The sequence below is a fragment of the Falco punctatus genome (genome assembly GCF_963210335.1).
Source record: "Falco punctatus genome assembly, chromosome: 12".
NCBI lineage: Eukaryota > Metazoa > Chordata > Aves > Falconiformes > Falconidae > Falco > Falco punctatus.
Genome location: NC_137592.1, coordinates 28,284,239 through 28,311,187, shown reverse-complemented (window position 1 = coordinate 28,311,187; position 26,949 = coordinate 28,284,239). Strand labels below are relative to the sequence as shown.

The following is a 26,949-nucleotide window of genomic DNA, read 5'->3' as shown; positions in this document are numbered from 1 at the left end:
TTGCCTACACGTTTTAAGAATATACCTGCTTCTGTAGGTACGCTTATGGAAAATCATTACAAAATAGTTTCCTTAGGTACATTTTTAATAAAACCCATGAGTGAACTGCCGCTGCACTAAACTAAAATATATTCAGTATTCTTGACTCAGTTGTTCAGTTGCAAAAGATGTTTTTAATAGAAACACTTAATACTCAAATACTTAAAGTAGTTAAGCAATCTGACTAGCTCACCTAGAAAGAACATTCACAGGTACACTTTCTTTGGAAGTCTGCAAATGATTCAAACAATGAGTGAGAATGAAATTTGATTTTACTTTTCAGGTATGACTTATCTCTATAAATAAGCTATATTGCATGCTAAGACAGCTAAAAAAGTTTCTTGTAGTTGACCTGACTTGAATGTGAACCATTCTCTGTGAAGAAACTACCTTTTGCTCTCAGCATAGCTGCATTAGAAATAGAATTACAGTCCCCAGTGATGGCAGAAGTGGAAAAGTATTAAAAAAAACTATTTTATTTAGGAAAACTGAAAATTAGGTCAGTGGCACTTCAGAGTATGCTCAATTTTGATGTGCACATTTACTGCTGCTGATATAACGTTTTCTGACTTGGATACAGAAAAGGAGCCCACCTTTTAGGACCTCTAACTTTCCTACTTCAGTTTCCCTGAAAAAAACCCCTGATTTTATGCATATTTTAAGCAATACGTTTTGTTTCTACGAAAGTACAACTAAAATGAACAAACTAAATATTCTGAGCTCAAAGGTTTTTTGTTTGTTTTACCAACAGTATCAGGCTTTGTAGCCTGTATGTGAGCGTAGCCAGACTCCAGCAACATCCTGTAGAGCCCTTTTTTCAAGAAGGGAAACATCCGCCTCACATCTTCATCCTGGAAACCGAAAAGCCTTGGAAGATAGCAGCCCAGCAGAATGGAGAGCAGGTGAGTGAAACCCATGTTCGTGACTGAGGCTAGATTTAAATGGAGACCTTTCATATGGCTAAAAATAAGAACAGAAAAAGCCCCAAGTTAACACAGATAAAACATGATTCAAAGTTGTTATATTTAAAATCTTATTAACAAAAATGGACATACTTAAATTCCGACCTGCCAATTACATCATGACCTTCACTGTACTTTGAAGTGTGGCTTTTCACACAAAAATTACAAGTCGATGGGGCAACTGGCAGTAATCAGCACGCACTCCTGGGTGCTAAGCCACAAATCCTCCTTTTGTTACAAGTACTTATCCCGCTCTAGACCCCAGTGAGGTCATTATAAAACTACTGCACAACTGTTTGATAGAAGAGGTATATAGTATAAACTAAAGTATGTTATTTTGGATCACTGCTTAACACTGAGCACTGAAGAGAGAAACTACACAGCGTTCTTGTAAGGACTTGGACAGGAGCTCTCAAATGCACAAAAGAAACAACTATTCAAAGAATAAATCAGTTTTGCGTGCCAATCATGTCTAGCAAAGGGCTACTCACGTGGGAGCTATCTGGGCCAGATTGGTGCAGATGAGCCAGCCCCAGTCGCCACCTTGTGCATAGAACTCGTTGAATCCCAGTCTGAGCATCAATTCATAAAAAACAGAAGCAGCACTTACAGAATTAAAGTCTGCATTAAAAAAAAGAAAAAGAAAAAACGCTGTTGCATTAAATCTAGCTACACTTCCAACCATGCAGCATTTATTCTCCCCATAAAGGCAATATTAAAGTTCCTAAAAAGCTACAAATCCATTTTTCCTTGCCTATCTGACGGACTACATGCAAGCCCTTGTCACATCATCTAGACAAGGTCTAGAGAGCAAGCAGAAACCATGAGGACAATGTCCAGCCTTTGCTGCAGACTAGTGTTCTCCCAACCCCACCAGTTGCCCATGTACTTGTGCCACCAAGGGGTTGCCAGACTCCCTGTAAACTGCGGTCATACTCCTGAGCCCTGCCGGGGCCACTGAGCACTGCCCAGGGAATGTGTTTCCATTTTGTCTGTCCATTCAGTCTCATCTTACTGAAAGTTGGAAACTGCAAGTTTCCACTTAGTAATGCACTTCTCCACTGAACGCTGACCACATAAATCAAACCCAGGGAAGTAGAGAAAAGCAAAACCAGCCCTACCCACATCATTCACCTGCACACATAAATTGAATACTAAACTCAGTATCACTTTAAATACTACCTCGCTCCAATTTGTTACAGCTTGTGTCTGTGTAATTCAGAGCACAAGCTGAAGGAGCAGGTATTTGGCTGCAGCCTGCCAGTGGATACATGGATGGATTTGTTCCACCTGTTGCTGCTCACCTACCTGTATAATGTTGTTGAATATGGATTCAAAACACCCAAAAGAAACAGTACCAAATTAACTTTACTCTTCCTGCTCACCTACACACAATTCATTGACTCAGTTACAATTTATGAGTTGTCACTTCATAACTTTTTATAGTCCTTTGTAAATTATCTATACATTGTTGCTGAAACTAATTAATGATGTCACCTGAAGTCACACTCTATCTCCCACTCTCCACATGACACACAGGACCTTTGTTTCTACACTGGCAAAACATGAAGTGGCAGGAGTTACCATTCTGCTAACGGGCTATCTCACTGCAAGACTAGGCTTGTGTTAGTTCAGTTTCTTCTCATCGTACCTTTTTTGTGGGGTGCTTCTGAGAAACCATAACCGGGGATAGATGGGCAAATGACTTCAAAAATGTGCTCATCACTGAGGCCATGGCTTGCAGGATCCGTCAGGAGAGGGATAATTTTGTAAAATTCGTAAAATGAGCCAGGCCAACCATGAACCATTAATAATGGCTTTGCAGACTGGCCTTCAGGCAAACAAGGAGGCTTTACGTGAACAAAATGGATATCAATGCCTGTAAAAATAAAATAATTAATTTACATGCCCAAATTTACCATGACACTGAAACTAATCACAGAACTTCTTATGAATAAATCTTTTCTGAAGTCCTTTTTTGGTGAGCATGCAAACACCCAGCACTTTTCTCTGGCTCCATCTACCCAAGGACCTTAAAGTACTTCATAATGGGCAATTAAGCATCACAGCAGCCAAATGAGGTCGGCATATTTCTGTTTTGAAATAAATTGGCAAATTAAGACATAGAAGTGAAGCAATCTACTAACGGTAACACAGTGACTCAAACAGCTTAAAGGCAGAAGCGATGATTACATCATTTAGTCCAAGTGCCCTTAAATTTTACCCAAATGTCCCTATATGGCACCGGCTAGGCTTCAGCCAGCCACAGCTTTTTCCTCTTGGAAGGCATACAACTGCAACTTGAAGTTGATAGGGAGATAGGGAATCCATCATAGCTAGCAGCTGTTTGTTTGGGGGTGTTAATCACTTCCCTTGTTTTATGCATGCCTTACTTTCCATTTGAGTATGTCTGCCTTGTGTCTCCAGCCCTCGATCCCAATGTTACAGCAAAAAGAATTTTAAAAGCTTTCAGTAAGTATTCTGTGGCCTCAGAGGCCTCCTGTAATCAAGTCACACATCTTAACTGCTGAAAAACCAATCATGCTGAATCAAGGATTTGAAAAAATGCCTTACTAAAAAAAAACCCAAACTGTTCCATTTAGTAGGTTTTTTCTACCTTTTGTCCAAAGCTTTCAGTATCTCTTTGAGTAAATCAGAACAGGAAACTATGTTCTAGTACCAGTCTCCTCATTGTTAAAAAGGTAAAAATTGCAGTCCTGTTTCCTTTGTGACCCCTTCAATATGCAAGCAGTGAGCTTCACACACAGCTTGCACTATTTGCTTCAGGTGAACCTCTTTTCCTCAAACCCATCCAGGGCTCTGCTTTCCAGGAAACAATAATTTGCTCTTAGTATAGTCTGAATGCCTCATTTCTTGATGCATTTAAGCACATTTTACTCACCATCAACTCCAGCTCACCAGCAATCCCACCCCTTTTCACTGAGATTTCCCCATCCTTGACAATTCCGTGCACTTCTGTATTCTTGGAAAAGCTGTCAAGTGATGACAGAAGCTAGGAATCTGATACACAGCATGTTTGATCTTGTCTTTTCATGTCTCATCTCTGTAATTATCCCTAACGTTGAAATTTCTCTTCCTATTGCTATACATAGTGCATCTTCCTTAGCTTCTTTTCCCTTTCTTGTCTAAGATGATTTTTTTTTCTTTTTTAAGGGAAGGCATTTTGCTTTTATCTTTCTGAGCATCAATCATGTTGTATACATTCAAATAAAATCTTTATGTTCTAACCACTATGTAACAACTGTTTATTGTCCCAAATCCATTTAAAATATTACAGTGAATTGGCCCATTTGAAATAATGCACAATTATGGGTGCAAGTAAAAACATAATGGCATAATCTCAAGCTTGAATTTTGCCATCACGAGACAATTGCCTGCTGTGCTCTAAATCTGCAACTGTACCCCCAAGTGACTCAAACACAACCCTAATTCAAGCATTTAAAATGTCCAGTTTGACCAAGCTCCAGCACCAGAAGATCTTAGCTGAATGGCGTCTTTCCAGAGGTGTCTGTGCTTGGGATGAAAAGACAAAGCATTCACTCACACCTGGCAGCGTGTCAGCCCCAAGGGAAAGGCACCCTGCATTTCTAGGCCTATGAATGCTTGAAATGGCGCAGCAGAGCGCATCTGCCCCGCCAAGCAGGGACAACCTGAGCAGCCAGCACGCCCAGCTGAGGAGGGCTGCCAGACCCATGGCATCACCTTGACAGCAGCAGCTGGGGAACTATGTGGAGCAAGGAGACATCAGCGGGTATTTTTGCATGATTGCATGCAAGTCAGGGAACATGTGTACATCTTAAGATCCAGTGCTGTTTCCAAATGCCTGTGCTCGGCTCCAGTTAACACCAACTGACAACGCATCCATGCACAAGGGAATTCCATTTGTCATTCCTTGTCCTAAAGGCTTCAGTTACAACACAGGAGTTTCTTGCTGCTTCAGCGGCAATGCCAATCATCCACGCCATGGTAGCCAGGAAGGGACAGCTTGTGCAAGACAACCATGGCATTCGTACAACCACAATCCCTTGCAGACAAGATTATGTGTTACTGTTTATTTTAAGGGAAAGAGCCACATACCTTGAATCTTAGTTTTGAACTGTGGGTACTTGTTGAGGATTTCCACTTGTTTCTTCCAATTGAACTCATTTTTCCAGTAGGAGACAACCTTCCTGAGATACACCGAGTTAGTCCCATAATGGAAGCAGCTGTTCTCCAGTGGCTCAGTCAATCGAGCCTGGTCAAGTCTCCTAAATAAGTCCTACAGGGAAAAAGAAAGAACAGATATTACAGGCACTTGCGTCTGCCATCTTCGGCTCTACTGTGCATAGCTTCTAGTTATTCCCAAATGAAACAAGAACAATGAAAATAACATCTCTAATGACACCTGTGCATTTTGCTGATGCTCCATCAGCTGTTCCAATTCTTTTTCTCCTCCAGATGGCCTCCTTCCTCTTCTATTTGCAGCTGTTCTTAACACTCACTCGTCTTTGTTTTGCAGGGCTGGTTAACCTCTTTGCCAGGCTGATAACCTCAGAGGACAACACACTCTTCTGGCAGTACTGCAGCTTCACAGTTTAAATCTTGTTGCCTTTTCACAATATGTTGTTCACTAGGTTACCTGCGAGCCCAACCTCACGATCAGCGCTAGGATCTGGCCCAAACCTTTTGCTCTCCTTCCCAAACCAAGGGTCTGGATGTTTTCACTGGCAAACACTCTAAGGGATTTTACATGGCCATAAAGCTGGTGAAACTAGACTGGAATTAGTTTTCCAATCTAGAGTAACTGTGAAAGTGACCTTCCCACTGCACTTCAAGGTTACAGGGGATGCTGACAATACTGCAAAATCAGTCCAAAATCACTCAGCAGGGAAGGACAGCCAAAAGCCCCTTCCTACTCTGAACAGAACCACGGAAGAGTTGAGGGTGGAGGGCAGGTCTGGAAATCTAATGCTGCTCAAACCTCTGTGGGGTTTAAACCTGAACAGCACTTTCTAATACAGCGATAGAGATAGCTCTCAACTCTAAGATGAGTGAGGTGTATGCACTAGCTCGTGCCTCACACTGAACAGGCAGTGTCAGTCTAGGCAAGACAGTCATATGTAAGCTCACTGCTTTGGCTTTTAACATGTGTACAGAAAACAGGGATTTTTAAATAAAGTTTTTAACATGTCTTTTTGTCCAGGATTGACACCTTTTAAAAAAAATGTTTGAGTACTGTATACTAGCATAATAGCATAACTTTAACTCCTTGTTTATGTAAGAATATATTTAGAAATAGAATTTTCTACCAATGCATTATGTTGCAATAGCTGTCATAATACAGCATTGCATGTTTCAAAAACCTCTGTAAGTTAGAAATTACCTAGTTTTATGTCAGCAGTGTAAGACAGATATTGGACATCAATGACCATTGATATTACTAAGGAGGGCAAACAAAGTGTTAAAAAAACCCAGGCTTTACTGAGTAAACAGGAATCTATTGTAAATGAATAATACGAGCAATCCATGAATACTGTTTGAACCACTACTCTGCATAGATCTATGAAATTGTGCAGTCCCTGACATACACAATCAAAACCTTGCTATCTAACAAATTCTGCAATGGACGTGTTTACTGCAATTACCACTGTGGTATTAGTGTTGACCGAAGTAGATCATTAATTACAGAAGACTCAGCACCCAGCACAGCTGCAAACATAAAGCAGTCAGGAAAATGAGATATTCTTAATTGCTTTTGAAAGAAAAGAAGGGGGAAAAAAAAAAAAGACATTGTTCTTATTCTGGTTGACACAAACTAAGGAAAGTACACAAACAGAAACACAGAGTTGAGTAATCTGTATATGATTTTTTTTGTTTATTATGTATTTACAGAATAGGTCTATTTACTAGCAATCTTGCAACAGCCATCTGAGAACAAAATTGTGTAGCAAGATGTGAAACCTGCCTATCCATACCTACGTTCTCAAGTACTGAAAAATCCCTTCCCCCAAGTCCTGGACACCGTTGCTCAGTCTCATAAATACAACTATTAGTTCAATTTTAAAATAACTTCAAAACAAGTTCTACATTTATTTGTACATTGCTTACTTCTCTCTCCCCGATATAGAGATTTGCTTACGCTCAGCTCTCCTTCTGTAGTTTCCACCTTAAATGGCCAAATAGTTCTATCTTCTTCAGTGTCAGGCTTTGGTCCCTTGCCCCACCATCCGTCTTTGAAGGGTAATGTCTCTTCTTTCTTCTTGGAAAGTAAGAAGTAGATGATGACTGTCCCCAGAACCAGGAACACTTCGAGCAGCATAATGCCTGCAAGAGAAGAACAGAACTCCGGTGAGCCCAACCAGATAGTTCAGAGACATGTGATGTACTTCATAAAGACTGTAGAGATTTTCTTGCTTTTTAAGATAGGATTCGAGCTACGTGATATTCTGCCACACACAGGACACCAACACTTCTGTAAAATTTCAGAAATAGGATGTTTTATCCTATGCAACTCAAATGGGGCAGAATTAAATGTTTTACATAAAAACCATTTAGTAAAAACTGAACTCAAAGCAAGTCAAGAGATCACATGGATTGGTAATTAAACAGTCCTCTGATAAAACACATCACGTTGGCTTCCTCTGTGTCTGCTGACTCTTGCCAAACTTCAACAGTAAAGGAGGTGACTGTGGCTGTAATTCAAATTTAATGCTTTCTCTTCCTCTGAAGCTCTAAATTTCCCACAAATTCCAAAGCAGAGCATCTCTTCAGTAAGGCTCACGTATCTACTGTTACGAGATTCAGAGTTAAAAACAACAACCCAGACATATATATAGAATAAAAAGTGAAGAGCATGAGGGCAGCCACCTTGTACCTCCCAATCAGCGTGGGGGAGTGTGGCAGGGATATATTTGCATAACCTTTGAACTGCAGCACAAAGGGTAGAAGGACCTTCCCTTTCTTCCTCCTTCTAAACTGTATTAAAGAGAAAACAAAAGACCACGTGCATGCTGTCCTGGCTCTGAAACACCATTCCCCAAGTGATAAGATTCTGTCAAAGTGAAGAACTATACAATTTTGCAGCATATCTGTGTGATTGACTGCAGAGCTGTTGTGCTTTAGTCAGAAGACCTTGAAAAAAAATATTTTGAATAATTTGAATTGTTTCATGCTGCATAGAAAAAAATAATTACTCAGACTCTAATAATGTTTTCAAGCATCCCTTTCAGTATAAGAAACTTTTGTAAGGTGCTTTGGGGAAAGTACTGTTATGATTTTAATGTGTATTTTTAAAGAACGTTATGTTTCCAGCACTTATTGGAAATTGGTAAGATGTGAGGTATTTCAAAACTTCTGTAAAGCAAGCATTGTTTATGGCACAGGAAAGTCTTCATTTTCTCCAGAGCCAGAAGGTTTTGTTGATTTTACTGCTGCAGAGTAAATCTGATGGTCTGAAAGTGCTCAGAGTCAACAGAATAGACCAAATTTATTCCTGGATCAAAATAGGAATTTTAACACAAGTTAATGGGATTTTATAACAGGAGTAAAATTGATCAGTCTTGTAAGTGCCTTTATGTGACAGGACACATTTTGAGTTCAAGTTTCTAATGGCTGACAATAAATAAATAAATAAAATGGTCAAAATAAGCACCCACTAAACATTTTTACAGAAGTCGGGCACTATGCAGATAGGACACCAAGCTGGAAAAATCTATTGCTTACACATGCAAGTGCTACAGCCTTGAAAAGCGCCTTAATTCCCAGAGGCTAGAGGAACGGGAATGATAGGCACTGAAAGATCTTGATCTGTTTATTTTTTTCACTGGTCCTTCCATATTTTCTGTTGTTTGAGAAGGTGCCAGTTTTTCTCCACAGCATTCTCTGGAGTACAAAACAACAACCTTTTCCCACCTCCACCATACTCAGGCCATAATTTACCCCAGAATTAAAAAGTTTATCCAATTCCAGCTTGCCTCAACACATAAACCAATGCAGTCTAGGAGCCTCCAGAGCACAATCAAATTTTACTGCAGAGCAGAACTGGAGGGGCTTTTAGAAACCTCAAAGCACTTTACATAGAAATAATATCTACCACAGTATTTAACAGCATTTCTATTACTAAGCCTTCACAGAGAACAACAGCAACTTCCCTGAATTCACAGCACAACTCCAGCCACGGCTAGACTACAAAGGTTCACCAGCATAACTATGTAAACACCATGTATAAAAAATTCAAACTCTTGCCAACCTCAGTATGTTTACAAAGCCCCACGACAAACAGCCATGCCAAGAGAAAAGAGAGCTGCTGTCAGTGCCAGCCCCATTGTTCAGGCAGGATGGCTGGGGTACCTAGAAAAACAGAGGCCTCTTTCTCCTGGCTTACACTGCAGAAGCACCACAGCCTCTGCCAGCACGAGGGAGGCACAGCACCTAACACTGAACTGCTTTGCCCAGGAACAGAATCTCAGCTCCTTCTCCAGCAAGAAACTCTGATGTTCTAAGTCACTGGAGTACAGAGAGCTACAAATATATTTCTGCTTCCCCATCTGCTCTCAAGGAAACTTGAGAAATCAGAATTTTTTGCAGCAGAAGCCATGGGAGGGATTGTGTACAAACATGCGTATTTTGCATTCACCCTGGACTGCGTATACAAAGGACTTGCTATGTGAAAAGATACCCATTTTTGCAATTAATTCCAAACAGACTTGAGGATGAGCTTGTTTACAATCCAGCAGTAAGCATCAAAATCACCTTCAGGTGTCACGTAGTTCTGTCTTCTATTGCAGAGAATTGGTGCTGGTTGACAAATCAATTTGCATGAGATGTCATTCTGACTGGGAGGAAGCCACCTCTGATACCTCTGGATATTTTTTGCTAATAGAGATCCCAAGTTGCTCTCTATATTAAGACCCCCTCAGTTCCCCTGAAAGTGCCTGTAAAATTCCTGATTACAATGAATACAGGGGCCTACAGCTCTAACCATGCTACATTTTTTTCCCAAGTGCACAGGAAGAAGAGAAAGGGCAAAGCGCGTCAGCAGAATTGTAACTCGCGCTTGTTCATAGCACACTCAAAGGGATTGTTTTGCTATTGATGAGTTACTGGAACGCAGCACGCTCCTACCAACCTGTGCTGAGAGGAGACCACTTAGAGCAAATGCACTCAGTGATTTCCCAAGTTTGCTATTCAAGCTAGTTCTCTAGAACTCCCATGTGTTATTTGTACAGCATAAAGCAACTTCAGTCATGACACATCTGCACCAGAATTTCCTCTGCTAATCACTACTGAGATCTGTTGTGAGATGGAAGTTATTAGTCCCTTACACTTGTTCCATGATACAGCAATACAGCATCACGAATGTGGAAGGAGAAACAGGTATAATAAAACTTTTCTATACTTGCAGTTTTCAGAGATGTAAAAAACAAGGTGCCGGTGCTTTTATTCTATTGAAGTCTCTTGATGCAACCATGCTGGCATGTTGCCTTTACAAATGACTACTTCAAAGGGAGTTCATGTTTTGGTTTGGCTTTTTCCTCTTTTTATGCGACCAAAGGCAAGACCTTAGAAGGAAATATTTCCATTTATTACATCAAGTACTTAGGCTCCAAGACTTTGCTGTACCCCAGGGTGAATATTGTTTGTAGGCAGCACTTAAATACCTTAGACAGTACTTTTATCCTAAAGAGTTCAAGGAAGAATGTTTTTGTTTTGCTACTTTAAAAACATGTTTTGAAAGAAAAATGTTGGAGTGTGATGGATCCAGTAAATAGCCCCAAAACTAGCTCCTCTTGAAGAAGGTCAAGTGTATCTTAAGAAATATGTTGTTTGCAAGAAAACCCCAAAACCTTCTTACATGTGCTCCTTATTAAAAACACTCCTGTTTTTCAGCAATTTTTTTTGCATTTTGCTTTGCATTGTTCTCTGTTTGTGCATTAACACCAGAGCTAATAGTTACACAGGAACAAAGCAATTATTGACATCAAAGCTACTGACCCTACTCCTGCCTTGTCTTCATCAGTATCCAGTAACAGATGCCCCAGAGAACAGTGCTATTTATATATTAGAGAGATCATCTATGAAAAAGCTTAATGGCAAAAACCCCCAAACCCACACCTTGTTCTAGTGGTAATCATTCACCTTTGCCTTGCAGCGTTAGAATCCATCTGAAACATGTTACTGGAGAAATACGCAACTGGAAAGACTTTCAGCCTAACATCCGGAAATCCATTTTGGCCCAAATGCTATGCAACCCAGCAACTATGGCTTGAATGATGCACAATATCCCCAGCTCCAAGTGGTGCTATTAAACCCTATCAGTGCAAAACTGCTAGCACATGGGTGAAGCAGAAGCTGTGAGAGACCATGCTGCTTTCAGACACATGCCAGAGGTGATCGTGGTTTAGAGTTAATAACATTTTCTCTCCAAGGTTGGTTTACTAGCAGACTGCAAGGTAGCTCAGACCAGTTAACACACTCTGATGCTGTCAGATACAAGGTTTATTGATTAATAATTACTCTGCAGGAGAAATAACAGCTCAATTGAGAAGTGATGTTTCCATTTATTTTTGTTCTGTAACATAAACTCACGCATTAGGTTGTACTGAAAAGGCACCCCTCTGCTGCAGCGTCTTTGTTTACAGATCAGTTTGCCTGAAGAGCAGCGATTGCAGGTTGCTCTTCCCAACGGATCTGAAGGAAGAATGACCCACTGAACGACTTAAACTCACGGCACCTGTAGCAGGGTCCCTTAGCACTAACAGCCTAGAAGGGACTAAGACATGGCACAGTCCCAGAAGCTTCACCCTCAGTCTACACCCTACCATCTCCAGGCATCACATTTTTGTCATTATATAGCACCAGAAACAGGCAGAAAACCGCAGAGTCAAGACATTTGTGTAAGAAAACCGTACTACTTATGTTGTTTATGGAGCATTATGACAAGCTTCAAAATAGCTTATCAACACAGAAATTGCTTTGCATACAATTGGTAACATCTCCCAGGTGAGCATAAAAGGATACATTAACATTGTAGGAAAGGAGGAGAGGTAGGCATCGGATGAAATAAAGCACCCTACGCAGGGAAGCAAATCAAAGACAGGAAATACAAATCCAACAGAGTTTCTGGCTTGTCTCGATAAGAAATTTAGCATTTACATTTTTTATTGCCATAGGGAGGTAGCACATAATGCTATCTCCAAAACAGCAGGAAAAGATGATATCATTCTGTTCCACAATCTTTTTCTAGACTGTTCGCAATCAGAAATTAGCCAGTACAGCAGGAACCCAATTAGAAAACTACAAGCAAGGAAAGAGGTCACCTTAAAGAAGGAGAAACCCCAGTCTCTTCCCCAGGGGCACAGCAAAGCCTCTCCCAGGAGTGTAGCAAGCTGCACCCAAGACAGTGTCAGAGGTAGCCTCCATCACCGCTGAGGAATGCCCCACACCTGTAGCCTTGCGGCACTGCTCCCTTGAAGTTGTCCATTTGCTATGCCCCTCGGACAACAGTAACAATCAACTGAGAGTCAATTTAAGGCTCTGGAGGTACCCTGTATGCATCACCCAAAACGTGTACTTACCTTATGGCAGTTATTTCCTGAGGCACTTCACTCCAGGGGAGTAGCTGAGCACCTTACACAACACATTCCCACCTAACTTCTCTTACAATACTGCGACAGTCAAGTGTTACCAACTCTTCAGTGCTACACTGAAATCCAATAGGGATGGAGCCCCAAGCCTAGCTAAGCATAAAAGAGAAGTAGTATGGGGCTAAGTTCAGTTACCCACTTCGCCTCACCCAGAGGTGACATATTTATGCAACTACTGGCCAAGTCAAAGCTCATATCACAATCATAAATTTAAAGTACTGCAAGCCACATTTTTAAGAGGAAGATACTCAATTTACAAGAACACGTATGTAAGCAACATTACTTGCTCTTTCAAATCTATGCCCAAGACATTCTTATGTGCTGCTTAAAAACATGCCTTGTTTATCTCAGTTTTCCTTATATTTCTTCTATTGTGCTTGAAAAAAACCCACTTCCTTCAAAGAGTCTAAAAAAAGCCTCTGAGCTACATAAATGCAAACTGGCAGAACCCGACCTAGAATCCGTGTGATGCCCTTTATTGTGACCTAATGACTATGTGCACGACTCAGGGGAAAGGAGATCTCTCCATCTGCAATAATTTCTGTTTAGGACTCTACAGACAGAAAAGATGCTAAAGGATTCTTACATCAGCACTGCTCAGTCACACTAATTGAGGGTGAAACAAATGTTTAAACTTTCACAGTCATGCATTTGATAGCTACAACATTAAGGTTAGATCGTGCAAAGATTTTATCCTATTTATCCTATCCAGCCTTTACCCTATTTAATGACCCTCAGGTTCCAACAACAACAGAGATCTTCTTTGCAGGCATGCAGAGAACTAAATGACACAGTCCAGTAAAAGAGACTCTACAGAACATCTCGAGCTTTACTTCAACATTTAATTTCTAATGTCTGAAAAGAAATTATGACTAGCGCATCACTCTGTTTTGCTTTCCACCACAGTTTCTAGCAATAATGAGGTTAACCTCCTCACCCTGTGCCAGTATCTGCATTTTATGGAGCGGGTGGAAAAAAATGCAGATGTACCAAGAGTCTGATATTACAGATAAGGAAAAGAGATCAAGGTAATTGTTCCTCAGGCGTTAAGGGAAATTCATGCTCTATTTTTAGCTTCACTAAATCCTTCAGTACTGAAGAGTAAAAGGTTGCCTTCCTACCCTGCCATGGTATAATTGCCAATGTTTTGCCTGGTCTGATCTCTAGATAAGACTCAGATTCATCCCGTACTGCTTGGTGGTACAGCACAGCATGTGTCTTTCTGTTTACTGTGGGCTTTTCCTTTAGTCTAATTCCCTTTAAGATTCTTCCATGAAATCAGAGGGGGAAAGATCTTCTTTAACCAACAGCTTCACAAGCTTTTTTTATCAGCACTGTTAGAAAACTGTGTTACTAAAACCTTTAATTATTAACACACGCAGAATTGACGTGTACATAGTGCCTTAGAGGGGAAAAAAAAGTGTGCCAACAGTTTGAAATCTTGCACTCTAAAGTATGTAAGAACAAAGTACATGACAATCTTTCAGTTAGAAGGAGGTGTGGAGATGGAAATGATGAATATAAAGACTGCCAGAGGAAATTTCTGGCAATCTGCAAGACAGTAAGATGAGGTGCATACTCTTAAGTTTAAATTAGGATCATGACTCCAAGTATAAGGGCAGCATGAACAAAAACGTGTATGAGTGTGTAATAAGGAAAAAGTATTTTTTCTAATAAATTGTGACTATGGAAACAGGAAGAGATAGAAAGTTGTTATCTCTCTATGAAGACTTCATTCTCAAAGAGAAAAGGAACTTTGAATGATGAGAGAGGAGGGGAACAGATGGTAGTCATCATTTTCTGTCAAATAACTGCAACACCAAAAGGATGTGCCAGAGTAAACATGTAACAAGAACAATTCTTGCTACTTCAAATCTCTCTTAATAACAACTAAATATTTAAATTCTCTGTAGATTCAAGGGCTTCATCTAGAGAAGTGCACTACCTGTACCCACCAGATTAGAGCAATTAACACTCATGATAAAGTAGCCAAGAGGACTAAGTCCTTCGACAGAGCTTTATTTTTGATTCACAATACATAGCCATTGAATTTGAAAGAAAGACTTGTCTTCTATTAGATGGCAAAACACATCCAGGGTACAGATGCAGTGGGCATACAGAACAAACCAGTAGAGCAATAGTTACATGTCTTCATTGGAAAGTTCAAAAGAAGGAAAAAAATAAAATTGACTGCTGGGTGCAATAAATATGAGAAGAATTGCTTGAGGTAGGAAAAGAACGGAAAAAAAAAGTTTGCTGAGCCTTTACTTGTCTTGTGGATTACACCCAATAATCTCCAACAGAGATGTTTCCAAAAAAAAAAAAAAAAAAAAAAAAGCTGGAGGAATGTTGGAGAACAGCTCACTTTTCAGAGAAGAAACCTAGAAAATGGCTCCTGTTCTTTACCCCAGTAGGATCCCTCCATAAACATGATCACAGACAATTTCCTCAGTCTGGCAAATGCATTAGAAGGCAGCACCACACACTACTGAGAAATGTAACTAACAAAGCATGGCTACCATGATTCCTACAAAAATATCCCAGCCCTGCTGATCAGAAAGCATTTAATCAACAACAATATGCTTAAATATATATCGAAGCTGATAATGCTGCTTTAAAAAACAAGCCAACCATAAAACCAAGGGTATATTCAAATCATTGTGTTAGCCATCCTGCTATGTCTAGCATGACCAAAGTATTAAAACAAATACCATTTCAGAAGTAGATTTTTGTGCTTTACTATTTAAGTAAATACCCATTTACACACACAATTGTGCTTTTAATTAAAAATAATGTGTTCAGAGGAAGAATCCAGGACTTTGTCAGTAGCAGCACTCAGAAGGGAAAAAAGTATTTTCAGCATTAATTACCAGCAGACCAAATCTCTTCAGAGAAGCAAGATGCTCTACTTTTCAAGTGACTTTTCTTTAGGGACTTACACAGTAATTAGAGAACTATTTACCACATTTGGAACTTGCACATTATAGAAGACTGCCCTGGTTACGGGATTGTGTGTTGCAGGAAGAAAACACTTTGCAGGCTCAACGAAGCAGTGCACACACTACCACAAAGGTGAGGCTTACCTTTGCCCATCTGGCCACAAAATTTGAATACTCCAACTACAGTACAAGAAATGTACATAGGAATATGCAAGATAATAAATTCATTTTGCCTAGAGCTATAAGCTATACTTCACCTACCATCCCCATCCCTGCTTTCCTACTTCTTCACTGACAAATTACTTGACAAACAGTTACTGAAGAAACAAGAATATCTAGGAGTGTTACCATTCTGGAATTATTACCCCAAACCTTCTTATTTACCTGTAGTAATTACTTAAGAACAAATTAGCCATGTATATTCTAGTAAGAAGCTTGAACTGTTTCACAGTGCTTACCATACTAAAACACTGTAGTTCTATGTCTAAACATAATAGGTAGGTCTGAAAGATTCACTGAAACCCCAGACAAACAGACAGGCTGAAAACATGGTATTATCCTACAGAATGACCAAATACAAGAAGTGCAGTAGATCAGCTGCAGGGGGGAAAAGGGCTTTTAAAACACCCAGTAATCCCAAACCTATTCTGGGCAATTCATATAGACAAATTGCATCTGGATTCTGGCTGCACTGGTTATTACCAACTGTGCTCTATTTCAAATCATTTACTTCACACCATGATTGCCCCTACAAAAAAGCCAATAAAATTCTGAAGAAATACCAAACAAGCAGAGGTTAAACAAATAATTCACAAGTTTTTATATATTAATTATATATAAAAAAAGAGGCAGAACAAAGAGTCACAAACTTGACACTGTGCCTGGAACTTCCCCACAAAGGCTTCAGCTCTGACAAAGATCTGATCCCTGTCCTTGGACAACTTCAACTACAGATTGATTTTCAAAGCTGCCTAATTGCTTTTTGTGCCTATCTTCCATCGATTTTCAGTGAGCATTAGCAATCTGTGCACTCAAGTCTGTTTTAGCTTACTTCAGACAGGAGTAATACCCGTTCCAGAGGAGAAGTGCAGCATCTCAAAATAATAGGGCCATCCAAAATATTAACCCCACATTTGTGGCTGCGTAAGTGAATTTGAAACAGTGGCTTCTAAGACTGATCCCGTCTTGCAGGTTCGCCTACAATAACTAGGCAAGTTGCCTTATTTTAGATAAAGCTATGCTATAAAAATAAGGGAAGAGAAAGCAGCCTAATTCAACAGAATTGAAAAATTAAGCAATGTACTTGATTATGATTACGTTTTAACTCCAGGGCAAAGTCAAAATCTCAACTGAATTCTGACAAACTGAGCCAGACTTGAGGAGGGAGTGTGTCATTTGTAGTCTTTGCGGATTGCTTGGTTATGCAACAAAATATGGTCATTAAACTTAAAAGGTTTTCTTCTCATCCCTAAAATGCTTGTTCAGCAAAGGGAACTACGTATATGGTACGCATTCAAACAATTTTCAGGTTTTGCAAATGACCCACAAACAAAACAAAAACAAAAAGTTCCATCCCATATGCCCATTTAGACGTGAGTAAAACAACAGACCAAAACCAGATTAAACCACTTCTATACCAACTGTTAAAGCTACTTATAACTAAACCAGGAAAGCTGGGCAGGTTTCCAACAAATGCTAAATAAAATCGTAGTTTCCATAAGTATTTTTCAGCAGGTTATCCGGGACCTTAACCTGGACAAACAACCCCGCTCCAGCAAGCCCTCAGGGAACGTCCTGCCTGCTTTCCCTTAGGATTTTCCAAAAATCAACCCAGCACCCCCCCTCGGCCCACTGCTGTTATTCACCCTGCCGTAACACCCGCTGTGAACAATATTTTGATACTACAAGCTGGCAGAGGGGCACACACTCTTTAAACAACGGTATTTTAAGGCAGGTAGGCAGAGAGCCCACTTCCACCGGTCCCCGCTCCCTCTCTCCCGGTGTTCACCGTCTGCAGCGCTCCGGCAGGCGACGCCGCACGCCGAATAACCTGTAAACGTGATTTAATTCACTGCACGGAACGTTGTGGCCGACGTTCGCCCGCCGCTCCCTCAGCTTCGTGCCGCCGCGGCTGCGAGCGCAGAGGCGCCGCCTCACCCGCCGGCGGGAAACTCCTCAGGCGCGGCGCGGGGCTTCCCTCAGCGCCGGGGAACGGGGAACGGCCGCCGACCAGGACCTCGCCGGCGAGGCGAGGCGAGGCGCTGCTCTCACCGCACGTTACGCGCCGCGGAGGGCGCCCCGCCGTGCAGGGGGCTTCGCGCCTGCCGCTGAGGCGAGGCAGGGAGCAGCCCGCGGGCTCCCGCCGCACCGCGACCGCTGTTACCTGCCGCGTCCGGAGCACGCCGGGCCTCGCCGCGCCGGGGCCGCCCACCGGCGTGCCGGCAGCGGGGCACGGTACCGGCCGGGCCTCTCCCGCCGCGGCCCGCTGGGAGATGTAGTTACCCCCGCGGGGGCGGGGAGAGCCGGGCCGCGTCCCAGCCGCTGCGGGGGCCTTGCCCCGGCCGGCCCCGAGCTGAGCGGGGCGGCTACGGCGGCCGAAGCGGGAGGAGGAGCGGCCGCCAAGGGATTTCCTGCCCGTGGGCCGGCTCCAGCCGCGGGGCGTCAGCGCCCGCTGTCCCCGGGACGGGCAGGGCTGGCGGCTCCCGACCGGCGCCGGCCAGAGGCGCGGCAGCTACCGGGTTCGGCCGGGCTGCGAGGCACAGGCGGGCACGGAGCGGGACAGCCTGACGGCGATTCCCGGCTGTAACGCCAGAGTCAGGGCACAGCCAGGCAGCAGCTGTGGGCGCCACGGGTGAGCTTCCCAGGTGGCTTCCCGGTCGCTGCCACCGGCGCTTCCCGCACGGAACACCGGCGGCTACACCCCAGGTACGGCCCGGGGCAGCACAGCTGAGCCCGACAGCAGGACCGCGCCGGGAACGCACGGGACAGGGCTGCGGTCTCCCTGATCCAACACAGCACCGTGCAATGGAAACAGTTCTCCAAGGCCTGTCTTCTAGCTCAGAGCCAGCCACAGCCGGCCAAGCTATTACCAACGAATCCCATCAACAAGAACAAAACAAGCAACTTACATTCTTTATCAGCTGTTTGAGGTTTTTCCATTTGAACTCAGTCATCGATCTCTTCACTCCCAGGTTCCAGTCTTACTTTTTCCGTCACCTCCACACCATCTCAATTCTCTCGTTTGGATTGTTGAAGAGAAGTCTCAACAGAGACTGTGATCACAGATAACCATTCCTTTCATATCTTGCAACCTCTTCTGCCCAGCCACCCCAGCCTGCTCAAGCTGTCCTTTGCCCAAAGAATATTGGGTGCAGTTCTCATGCTGTTTTGCTATGAGCAGCAACAGTAGCTAAATTTAAAAAGGTAATATTTTAAAGCAACATGTGCTTAAACCACTCTGTAAGTCAGGCTTGCCTTTTTTTGTTCGTTTCTTTTTCCACACTAAACATGCTCGCTGAGTGTCTTGCCCCTTCTGGGGCATCTATATATCTATCTACCTACCTACCAACAGCTCCATACTACTTTTCTTGAGACTCCAAAAGCGTTAGTAGCAACCCGTCTTTCTTCTGTAGGACTACAGGGATTTCACAAACATACAAATAAGACTGTTGAATTTCGTAGTAAAACGTAACTTTTATAGGATGATAAAAATGCAACTGTATTATGTCCCACTATCACAATGCTTTATTATAGGTACCATATACTGTATTTGACTATTTTAGTTAATGAAAAATTACATTTCTTCTATCCCCTATTTGTTATTAAAATGCCAACTCAGATCTCTACTTAGCCAGTAACTCCAGCCTCTGTAACTTCTATAAAGAAGTAGTTTCATACTTTACCCAGGTTGTCCCATGTTCTCAAAATGGGTGTCTTCAGTCATCCAGGAAGGCACCCTGTTACCTCCTTAGGCCCTTCCAGTTCTTGTCATGAAGTGGCCAGGGTAGTTTAAAGCTCCTGCTGTGGAGATATCACTCTTACGTATGCGTCTTCCTGTGGATGTTAACCCTCTTAAATTGCCAATTCATTAAATATTATATTTCTCTGTGCTTTAACAGTACTGAACATATGTTGCTTCTGGTTCAGGAGCAGAACTCTTAGGTCCTATGGCAGCAATAAGTAGCAATGAGCAAAGTTGTTACCTCAAACATAGAGAGGGCAGAGGAACATTACATGTGGTTTCGTTCTTTACATGCATTCCTCCTAACTGGAACCATTTTGGCTGTTTATTGTGAATATTGTACAAGTCCCACAGCCTATCAAAGGAACACGGGGCGATGCAAATACCGCTAAAGCCCAAAGGGCCAGCCGTGCCCTGGGGTACACCAAGCGCAGCACAGCTAGCTGGTCGAGGGAGGTGGTCCCACTCTGCACCACCTCACGACTGTGTGCAGTTTTGGGTGCTTCAGCATAACAACATAAAACTACAAAGAAGGGCAACCAAGATGGTAAAAGGCCTCAGGGGCAAGACTTACAAGGAGCAGCTGAGGTCACTTGGAGAAGGCTGAGGGGTGCCCCGATCACAGTCTACAACTTCCTCACGGCAGGGGGGCAGCGGAGGAGAGGTGCTGGTCACTTGTCTCTGGTGACCACTGATAGGACACGAGGAAATGGAATGAAGCTGCCGGGGGAAGTTCAGGTTGGACATCAGGAAAAGGTTCTTCACTGAGAGGGTGGTCAGTCACTGGAACAGGCTCCCTGGGAAGTAGTCATGGCACCAGGCTTGTCAGAATTCAAGGAGCATCTGGATGACACTCTTAGTCGCATGGTTTAGTTTTATGTAGCCCTGCAAGGAGCAGGGACTTGAGATAGTCCATGATTCTAAATAAGAGAAATGGCAAACATTACCAACTCCATAGTCTGGCATTTCTTGAAATTATTTTTGCTTTAGAGTCTTGAGCTGAGGTAGAGGAACATTACGCAGCATTATACCCACCTTTAGAGCAGCTGGAGTTTGTTACAGCAAACAGAAATTAGGGGGAAGATATGGCCATGACAGAAACTTAAGGGACTGCTGGTGTGAGGGGAACTGCAGCAAGTTTGACAAAGATCCATATAAGCACAGAGAAACTGACAGCAGATGTGGTTGGAGAACAGCTTTTATCTTACAATTAAGGAATGATTTTTTTAAAAACAAGATATTTATGACAAATTATTATGGAAAATTGCTGATATCTAATCATTACGAGTTGTAGACCAGCGAAGAGTCATCAGCCAAATCAAACAATGTCAAGTAGTATGCAAACCACATTACAGGAAAGTAAATGAATTGCTACAATCTAGGTACATCCTCCAACACAGAGTTTGAGCTGAAGGATCTTCTAGTTACGTAAACCCTAAGTGCTCTTTTTGATATCCAGAAAAACTATTTTCTTATCCAATAATAGTATAAGGAAGTCAGGCATGCAGTTTATAACTAATGCCTCTGTGACACCTACACACATACTCTTTGCAAGTGTGACAACGCAGGATCTCCCTGTACTGAAGCTCAGATTTGAGAATGAAATCCTCTATTAACACCCACAAGTAGAAGGTGGTAAAAACGCAACTGTGTAAAAACCCTCTTCCCCCAAGCCAACCAAAAAGTCACCATGATCAACTATACAGAGGAAAATAAGAGGAACACATCTTAAAGATCTGAAGAGAAAGAGTAAGTTTAAAACAAATGAAAAATAAGAAAGGACTGCAGAGTCAGAAAAGAAGGAAGCTTAATACAAAGAAGAATAAGGAAGGAAAACACTCTTCTCTGACTGTGAAATCAATAGTCCATTCTCACCACCAGTGAAAACACATCCAGAAGTGTTTCAGTATTTGTGTTTCGAGGGTTGGCCACCTGGATGTATTCTGGAGGCACCTTAAATTCTTATTTATTGGATTGGAGCTGCTGCACACTGAACCATTATGATTGCAGTCACATGCCTTTCCACATGCTGATTCCTTCTTAAGCCCCTACCCCAACATCAATACAAGAATTACAACCCAGTTCTATACATTCATGATATAATCCTCACCTCATACCATGTGCTCAGTTCCAGCTGCTCCACTGGAGAGGCTTATCATTGTTACAGGCCTTTAATGAAAGTACCACCTTCAGTCTTTGTTTCCAGACTTTCAGCACTATCCACATGAATTAGAACGATACAGAAACAAATTCAGACATATCTAGTTTTTAGGTAAATATTGCATGGCATGTACATTACAGAGCATTTAATGGGACAGACAGGAGGTTTTTACAAGCAAGTCAGGGAAATTACAAGGTGGAAGTTATTTAGGCTGTGGTTCCATGGCAGCCTAAGCCTGCTGTCTCTTTAGCTTCCATCATTATCCTTACCCTTCTTGGGAGCTCTCAACCCTTCCATTTCTCTCCCTGTAGCACACATTTGACATTTTATGAAGCCATCTCAGCACATGAACTAGGCAGGATACCAAACCACCAGCTCTCCAGAACATTTCAGGACTTTTCTGGTGTGCTGGTAAATTGAACTGGTTCAGCTGAGGCTCCGAGGCACACTGGAATCAGTGCAACAGAGACAACAGGGATCAGGCAGCCAGCTGTTACACTGACCAAAGGCGGTACTGACTCCCAGTCTTTGCACACTTACTAGATGATTAACAGGGAATATTGCTGCAGTGGTTAAGAAGCTATCTGCAAAGCAGCTGTTTGCTCTGTTAAAAACATGGGTAGTTATTTGCATGTTTAAATATAGTCAGGTGTTACGTGGGTCTGCTGCGTGACCAACACAGAGGAGGTTTGCCTCTGGGCACAAACGTACAATCCCTGGTGAATCTTGTTTATTTCTTTGGTTACTGCCCTCTGCCATACGGCAGCACTGCCACAGCAAATGTGTTTTAAAAAATTAAATAAAAAAACCCCAACCGCCAATCACTCACTGAAAAGGTCAGTTTTCCTCCTGCCTCCAAATTTAAAAGGTATATTTTATGGCAATTTAAAGACACTGACTTTCAGACGGAGATGTCTGAGGCATTAGTTCATCCTCCTGCCTGCTGACTCCTTAGAGGAGCAGATGCCTCTGGGAGGGAACATCTTTAAGCCACACAGTTAGCTTGCCAGAGCTCATTTGTCAGTGCCCTGAGGCAAGCCTTTCATCTTTTAGCCACATAATGATAGCAGAACTGTATTATAGATGGCTGTATTTACATGCATGAGCAATCCAGTTAAAATATGTATTTTTGCTAGCCAATGCGAGCAGCAAATTCACGTTTGCTCACTATCAGCCAGTAAAGCCATTCAGTAAGTGTCCCAAAAACTCAACCCCCTCTCCAAGAAACCAGTCTTGGAAATCTTGCTGTAAACACATGCCTATTCTCAGAAGATTCTGCTCAGCAGAAGCAGAACAATGTAGACTAGTCCTTTTACGAACAGATACCACTTCTAGACAAAAAACAAACTCAACATGCAGACACAACTTCAAAAGAAATAAAAAACCCAATCTCTTCCAGACCTCTCGGTATGACTGATGTTTCAAGTTCTAACAAAATGACTAAGAATTGCCACAGCAAAGGGGACAGAAGAATGAGAGCACAGAATTAAAATTTGCTACAAAAACATCCTCAGAGCTGGTCTTGATTTAAATAAAACCCACTTTCATAAATAACACTACTGCAGTTTAAAAGAAACACTATACTCTTAGAATGTCAACATTCACAACATCTAGGCACTATCTGTACGAGGAATACCAACAGGCTGAGCACACTGGTTCTTGCCAGACTGGGCATTTCCACGGAAGAGCACTCAGAGGTGGCACTCATGACTGAAGAAGTTTTTAGAATGGCAAAAGTAATTGCATTCCCATTACAGGACTCCAAGAACATATACCTGTAACTTATTTTGCCACAATGTAAGAAAAAAAGCATGTAGCTTCACCAGAAACAAAGACTATGTTCAACAGCAGGGCCTGTACTTGCATGAAGGCAGTTAACTCTGCTATCATGCTGTGACCATTTTTTTTATTTGCTTAGTTCCCACAGATTTCAGTTTTACATGGTCCGGTTTAAGCCCACATTCTCCTGAGAGCATTTACTCTGTTAGAACAGTTACAGGACCTACACAAGCTTGCATAATAAGCAGGATTTAGCAAGCTACCATGCTTTGTATTCTGCTGAGTAACAAATCTGCTTCTAAAATACATCATTCTCAGCTCAAAAATAACATTTCCACAGACCAAAAAGCCCACATCTGCCTTTAGCGCATAGTAATTCACATGTAATACTTGAGCCCAGCATAGAAGTGGTGAGGTTTTATCCGGAAGCCAGTCTAAAGATTGTACTTATTGTAAAAGTAATGAGAGATGAGAGGCATGTTTTTATGTCACTCCAGCAACAAAGACAATTTCAACTTTTGGTTATATTTAAATACCAGTCGTTGAACTCTCAAAGCCTTTGTAAAAGATAAACTCTTTGTAAACAAACATTTGTTCTGAGTCATGTAGCATCTACCTTTAAAGTGGTATCAGCTTTTCAGACTAGACACCCCCACGTCTTGAGAAGCAAATCACTAATAACTTCAGCAAGAAAGCAGATGCAGTTTCTTCAGTTTCCTTTAAAAAAAAAAAATAAAAAAATGAAGATCCTTTAAGAAAGTTATCTAACAAGAAGGCTCCTTAGACAGGCTTGACCAAAAGAGCTTTGTTTCAGTCTATTAGATTTAAAAGTTACCCAGCGCAGAGCACTGTACAAAGAATAATAGTTTACAGCTAAGCTCCTGTTGCCTAAGGTCACCCAGTAACGCTCAGACTCTTGATGGAAATTTGATTGTGCAGAAGCTGCAGTTTAGGCAAGTTATACAGAAAGCTCCCACTTATTTGTTAATATATTAATTTTTCCACTTTAGATCTCAAACTTCATTTACAAGGCAGTTACAGTATTGTTTCTGTTAGTTTTATCTTCCCATAAGCCAGAAGTGAAAAAAGCTAAGGTGCATTGCGGGGTTAATGGTGTGTTACTAACACAAAGGAGGTGAGAAGATTTGTTCTGCCTAGAGCAGGAGGGCTAACACACCTTCCAGATGATGCAATCCTTTAAGATCAATCTATGGTAATAAGCGATCAATCTAAGTGACTGAACACATCTGGCAGAACCTGGGGTTTCTTCACATTTGTTACAGCAAAATGTTGAATATTACCCACATTTGTACTGCAGGAAGGAACTTACCAAGATGAAGTACAATTATTTTGACAAGTTAAAACATTTTGTAGAGCACCTGCTTGGCTTCAGTTATGTTTCCCATTTTGACAGATTCAGGCACCAAAGCATCCAATTTTACAGAACAAATCTGTCACTCTCTAAAGCGGTAGGTCAGGACTTTAGAGGAAACAAAGGCCTCTTTCATAAGGATCTCTAAAACAAAGACCTGTGACCTTAATTCTCACTTCTACAGATAATTCAAGGATCTTCCTGTAATCCAGAACACACTTACAGAATGGACTACACACAGGGAAGCTCAGGGTTAAAACCCCTAAAAGAAAACAGAAGTTATGCAAGTTGCATGTAAGAGAGCTCAGACACAAAGCCACCTTCAGTGCTGTGCACGAGGAAGAACCATAATCAAGACATTCTGAGAATTCAGGAAGAACACCAGAAAAAACAGAATAAATTCCATGGGTAAACCAATTCAATTTCTTTGTGCTATAACAAGACCCATATTCTTTATTAAACTATTATCACAAAACAGAACAATTACTGAAGATAACTAACATGCAGCAACAACATTAGATATATAGCAAGGGAAAATGTATTTTTTACACCCCACCCCCCGCCCCCCAAGCATTCCACTTCTGCCAAAGTTACCCATCTACAGCTGCACAGGTTGCCTACCCGCTCTGGCACTGCCTGTTTGCAGCCTGTAACTGGCAGGAACTCCCAGCTGGTGATTAGAAGCATTTGCTGACATGCTGGGCTGCCAAGCGCAGAGCTTCACATGCAACGCATTCAACCGCCCCTTTGGTGCAGCAGCCACATTAAGCCGATTTTTTCATCACATACCAGTGGACACATTCAAGTAGTTGGCAATGTGAGGGACTAACACGCTAAAAGTCTATTAGGAAACTGGTCAGTGTACGTACCTACACATGCACACTCCCAACAAGAGTATAAGCACAAAAAGCAAGAGCTGAGTTCACAGCTTTTCTACCACCCCATGAACACAGTATTGAAGTTGCTGAAAATTCCAGGACAAAGTTGAGAAGCACCTGTCCAAAAGCTTTTTTAAGCAGTAGCTTTATCAATATTCTTGCACGTTACGACTACACAGAACCGCCCTAGTTTTTCTGTGAGTATACGGAAAACAAGCTTCACAACACTTACTCTTACAAAAGCAGCATTAATATTTCCTTATGGTTTTACAGAAATAATTTCTGAATGTAGAAAAAAAGAAATCCATTTCCCTGCCTCTTTTGCTTAACAACTGCTACTCTAATATATAGTACTGCAATTGCCTCCCTCTAAAACCTGCTTAAGTATATTGCTTAAGCCATTCAGCCACTTAGTACACCAAGTCTGTCCGGTCTTCCCTCTACTTTTATCCTCCATGAACAAGAAAATACCACTCAAGCCTTTCTGTACCTCAGCTCACAGAAGACATCTACATGCCAAACCAGTTTATGAGATGTCCAAAAATCACATTAAAATAGCTGCAGCCTTTTCACCTGCCAATTTAAGAGCTTAAATCTTCATTTGTATGACACTGTGCAGCAGCAATTCATCCTGCAGAAGAGTGCTTTAGACAAAAATGGTTTAACTACTTAATATACTATTGCAAATATTAAGAAAATAAATCAGAGCACCAAAGAAAATTTTCAACATTACAGTACCTTATTAAAGTTTAACTAAGAACAAAGTTTGGCCTTCTCTCTGCATTTATTTGTATTTCAAAAGCCAATACAAAATGCAAAGTGTTACATGCATACCAGTCACTCCAGTAGACCAGAATATGAATATTCACTGGGAATTTAGCACTGCATTTTCCAACAACATGCAACACTGTATATTTAGCTGAAAGGGACTCTAATGCAATATTAAAGCCCGGGTTTTCTTCCAACCCTTTGGCAGACACGGGAACTCCACTGTTCAGAGTAGCTCAATTGTTTTTATGTAAGTGACAGCAGGTAGCTATTTAAGTAGATTGTTTTGTTACATAAAAATGCCATTACTGACAAGTCCTTCTATGGCCCTGCTTTACTTCCAAGGCTTGGTTTAACACAAAACACTAGTCCTGGAAAAGCCCAGTATAGTAGGTAATTACTTTAAAATATTCATCTGGTTTTATGTATGGAAGATCTAGTCAAA

General features: G+C 41.7%; 1 protein-coding gene across 15 annotated transcripts in view; it reads right to left on the bottom strand.

Moving 5' to 3' along the window:
* Positions 1 to 26,921, bottom strand: part of EPHX1 (epoxide hydrolase 1) — a 42,643-nt gene extending 15,722 nt beyond the window's left edge. For 4 of the 15 annotated variants that reach the window (XR_013931578.1, XR_013931579.1, XR_013931580.1 and 1 more), the window contains exons 1-7: positions 19,488 to 19,749; positions 18,714 to 18,994; positions 7,141 to 7,325; positions 5,100 to 5,280; positions 2,653 to 2,880; positions 1,493 to 1,622; positions 785 to 999 (exon numbers count right to left, since the gene is read on the bottom strand). Coding sequence is in view for 12 of the 15 variants with exons in the window: in XM_080408756.1 (XP_080264882.1) it covers positions 785 to 999; positions 1,493 to 1,622; positions 2,653 to 2,880; positions 5,100 to 5,280; positions 7,141 to 7,325; positions 18,714 to 18,744 (970 nt within the window). In the remaining 3 variants the exon portion in view is untranslated. Of the gene's footprint in view, positions 1 to 784; positions 1,000 to 1,492; positions 1,623 to 2,652; positions 2,881 to 5,099; positions 5,281 to 5,406; positions 7,114 to 7,140; positions 7,326 to 10,398; positions 11,156 to 17,968; positions 18,690 to 18,713; positions 18,995 to 19,487; positions 19,750 to 20,120 lie in introns of those variants that run through there. The other 11 variants (XM_080408754.1, XM_080408747.1, XM_080408755.1 and 8 more) reach the window with 11 other exon arrangements.
* Between the last annotated feature and the right edge of the window lie 28 nt (positions 26,922 to 26,949).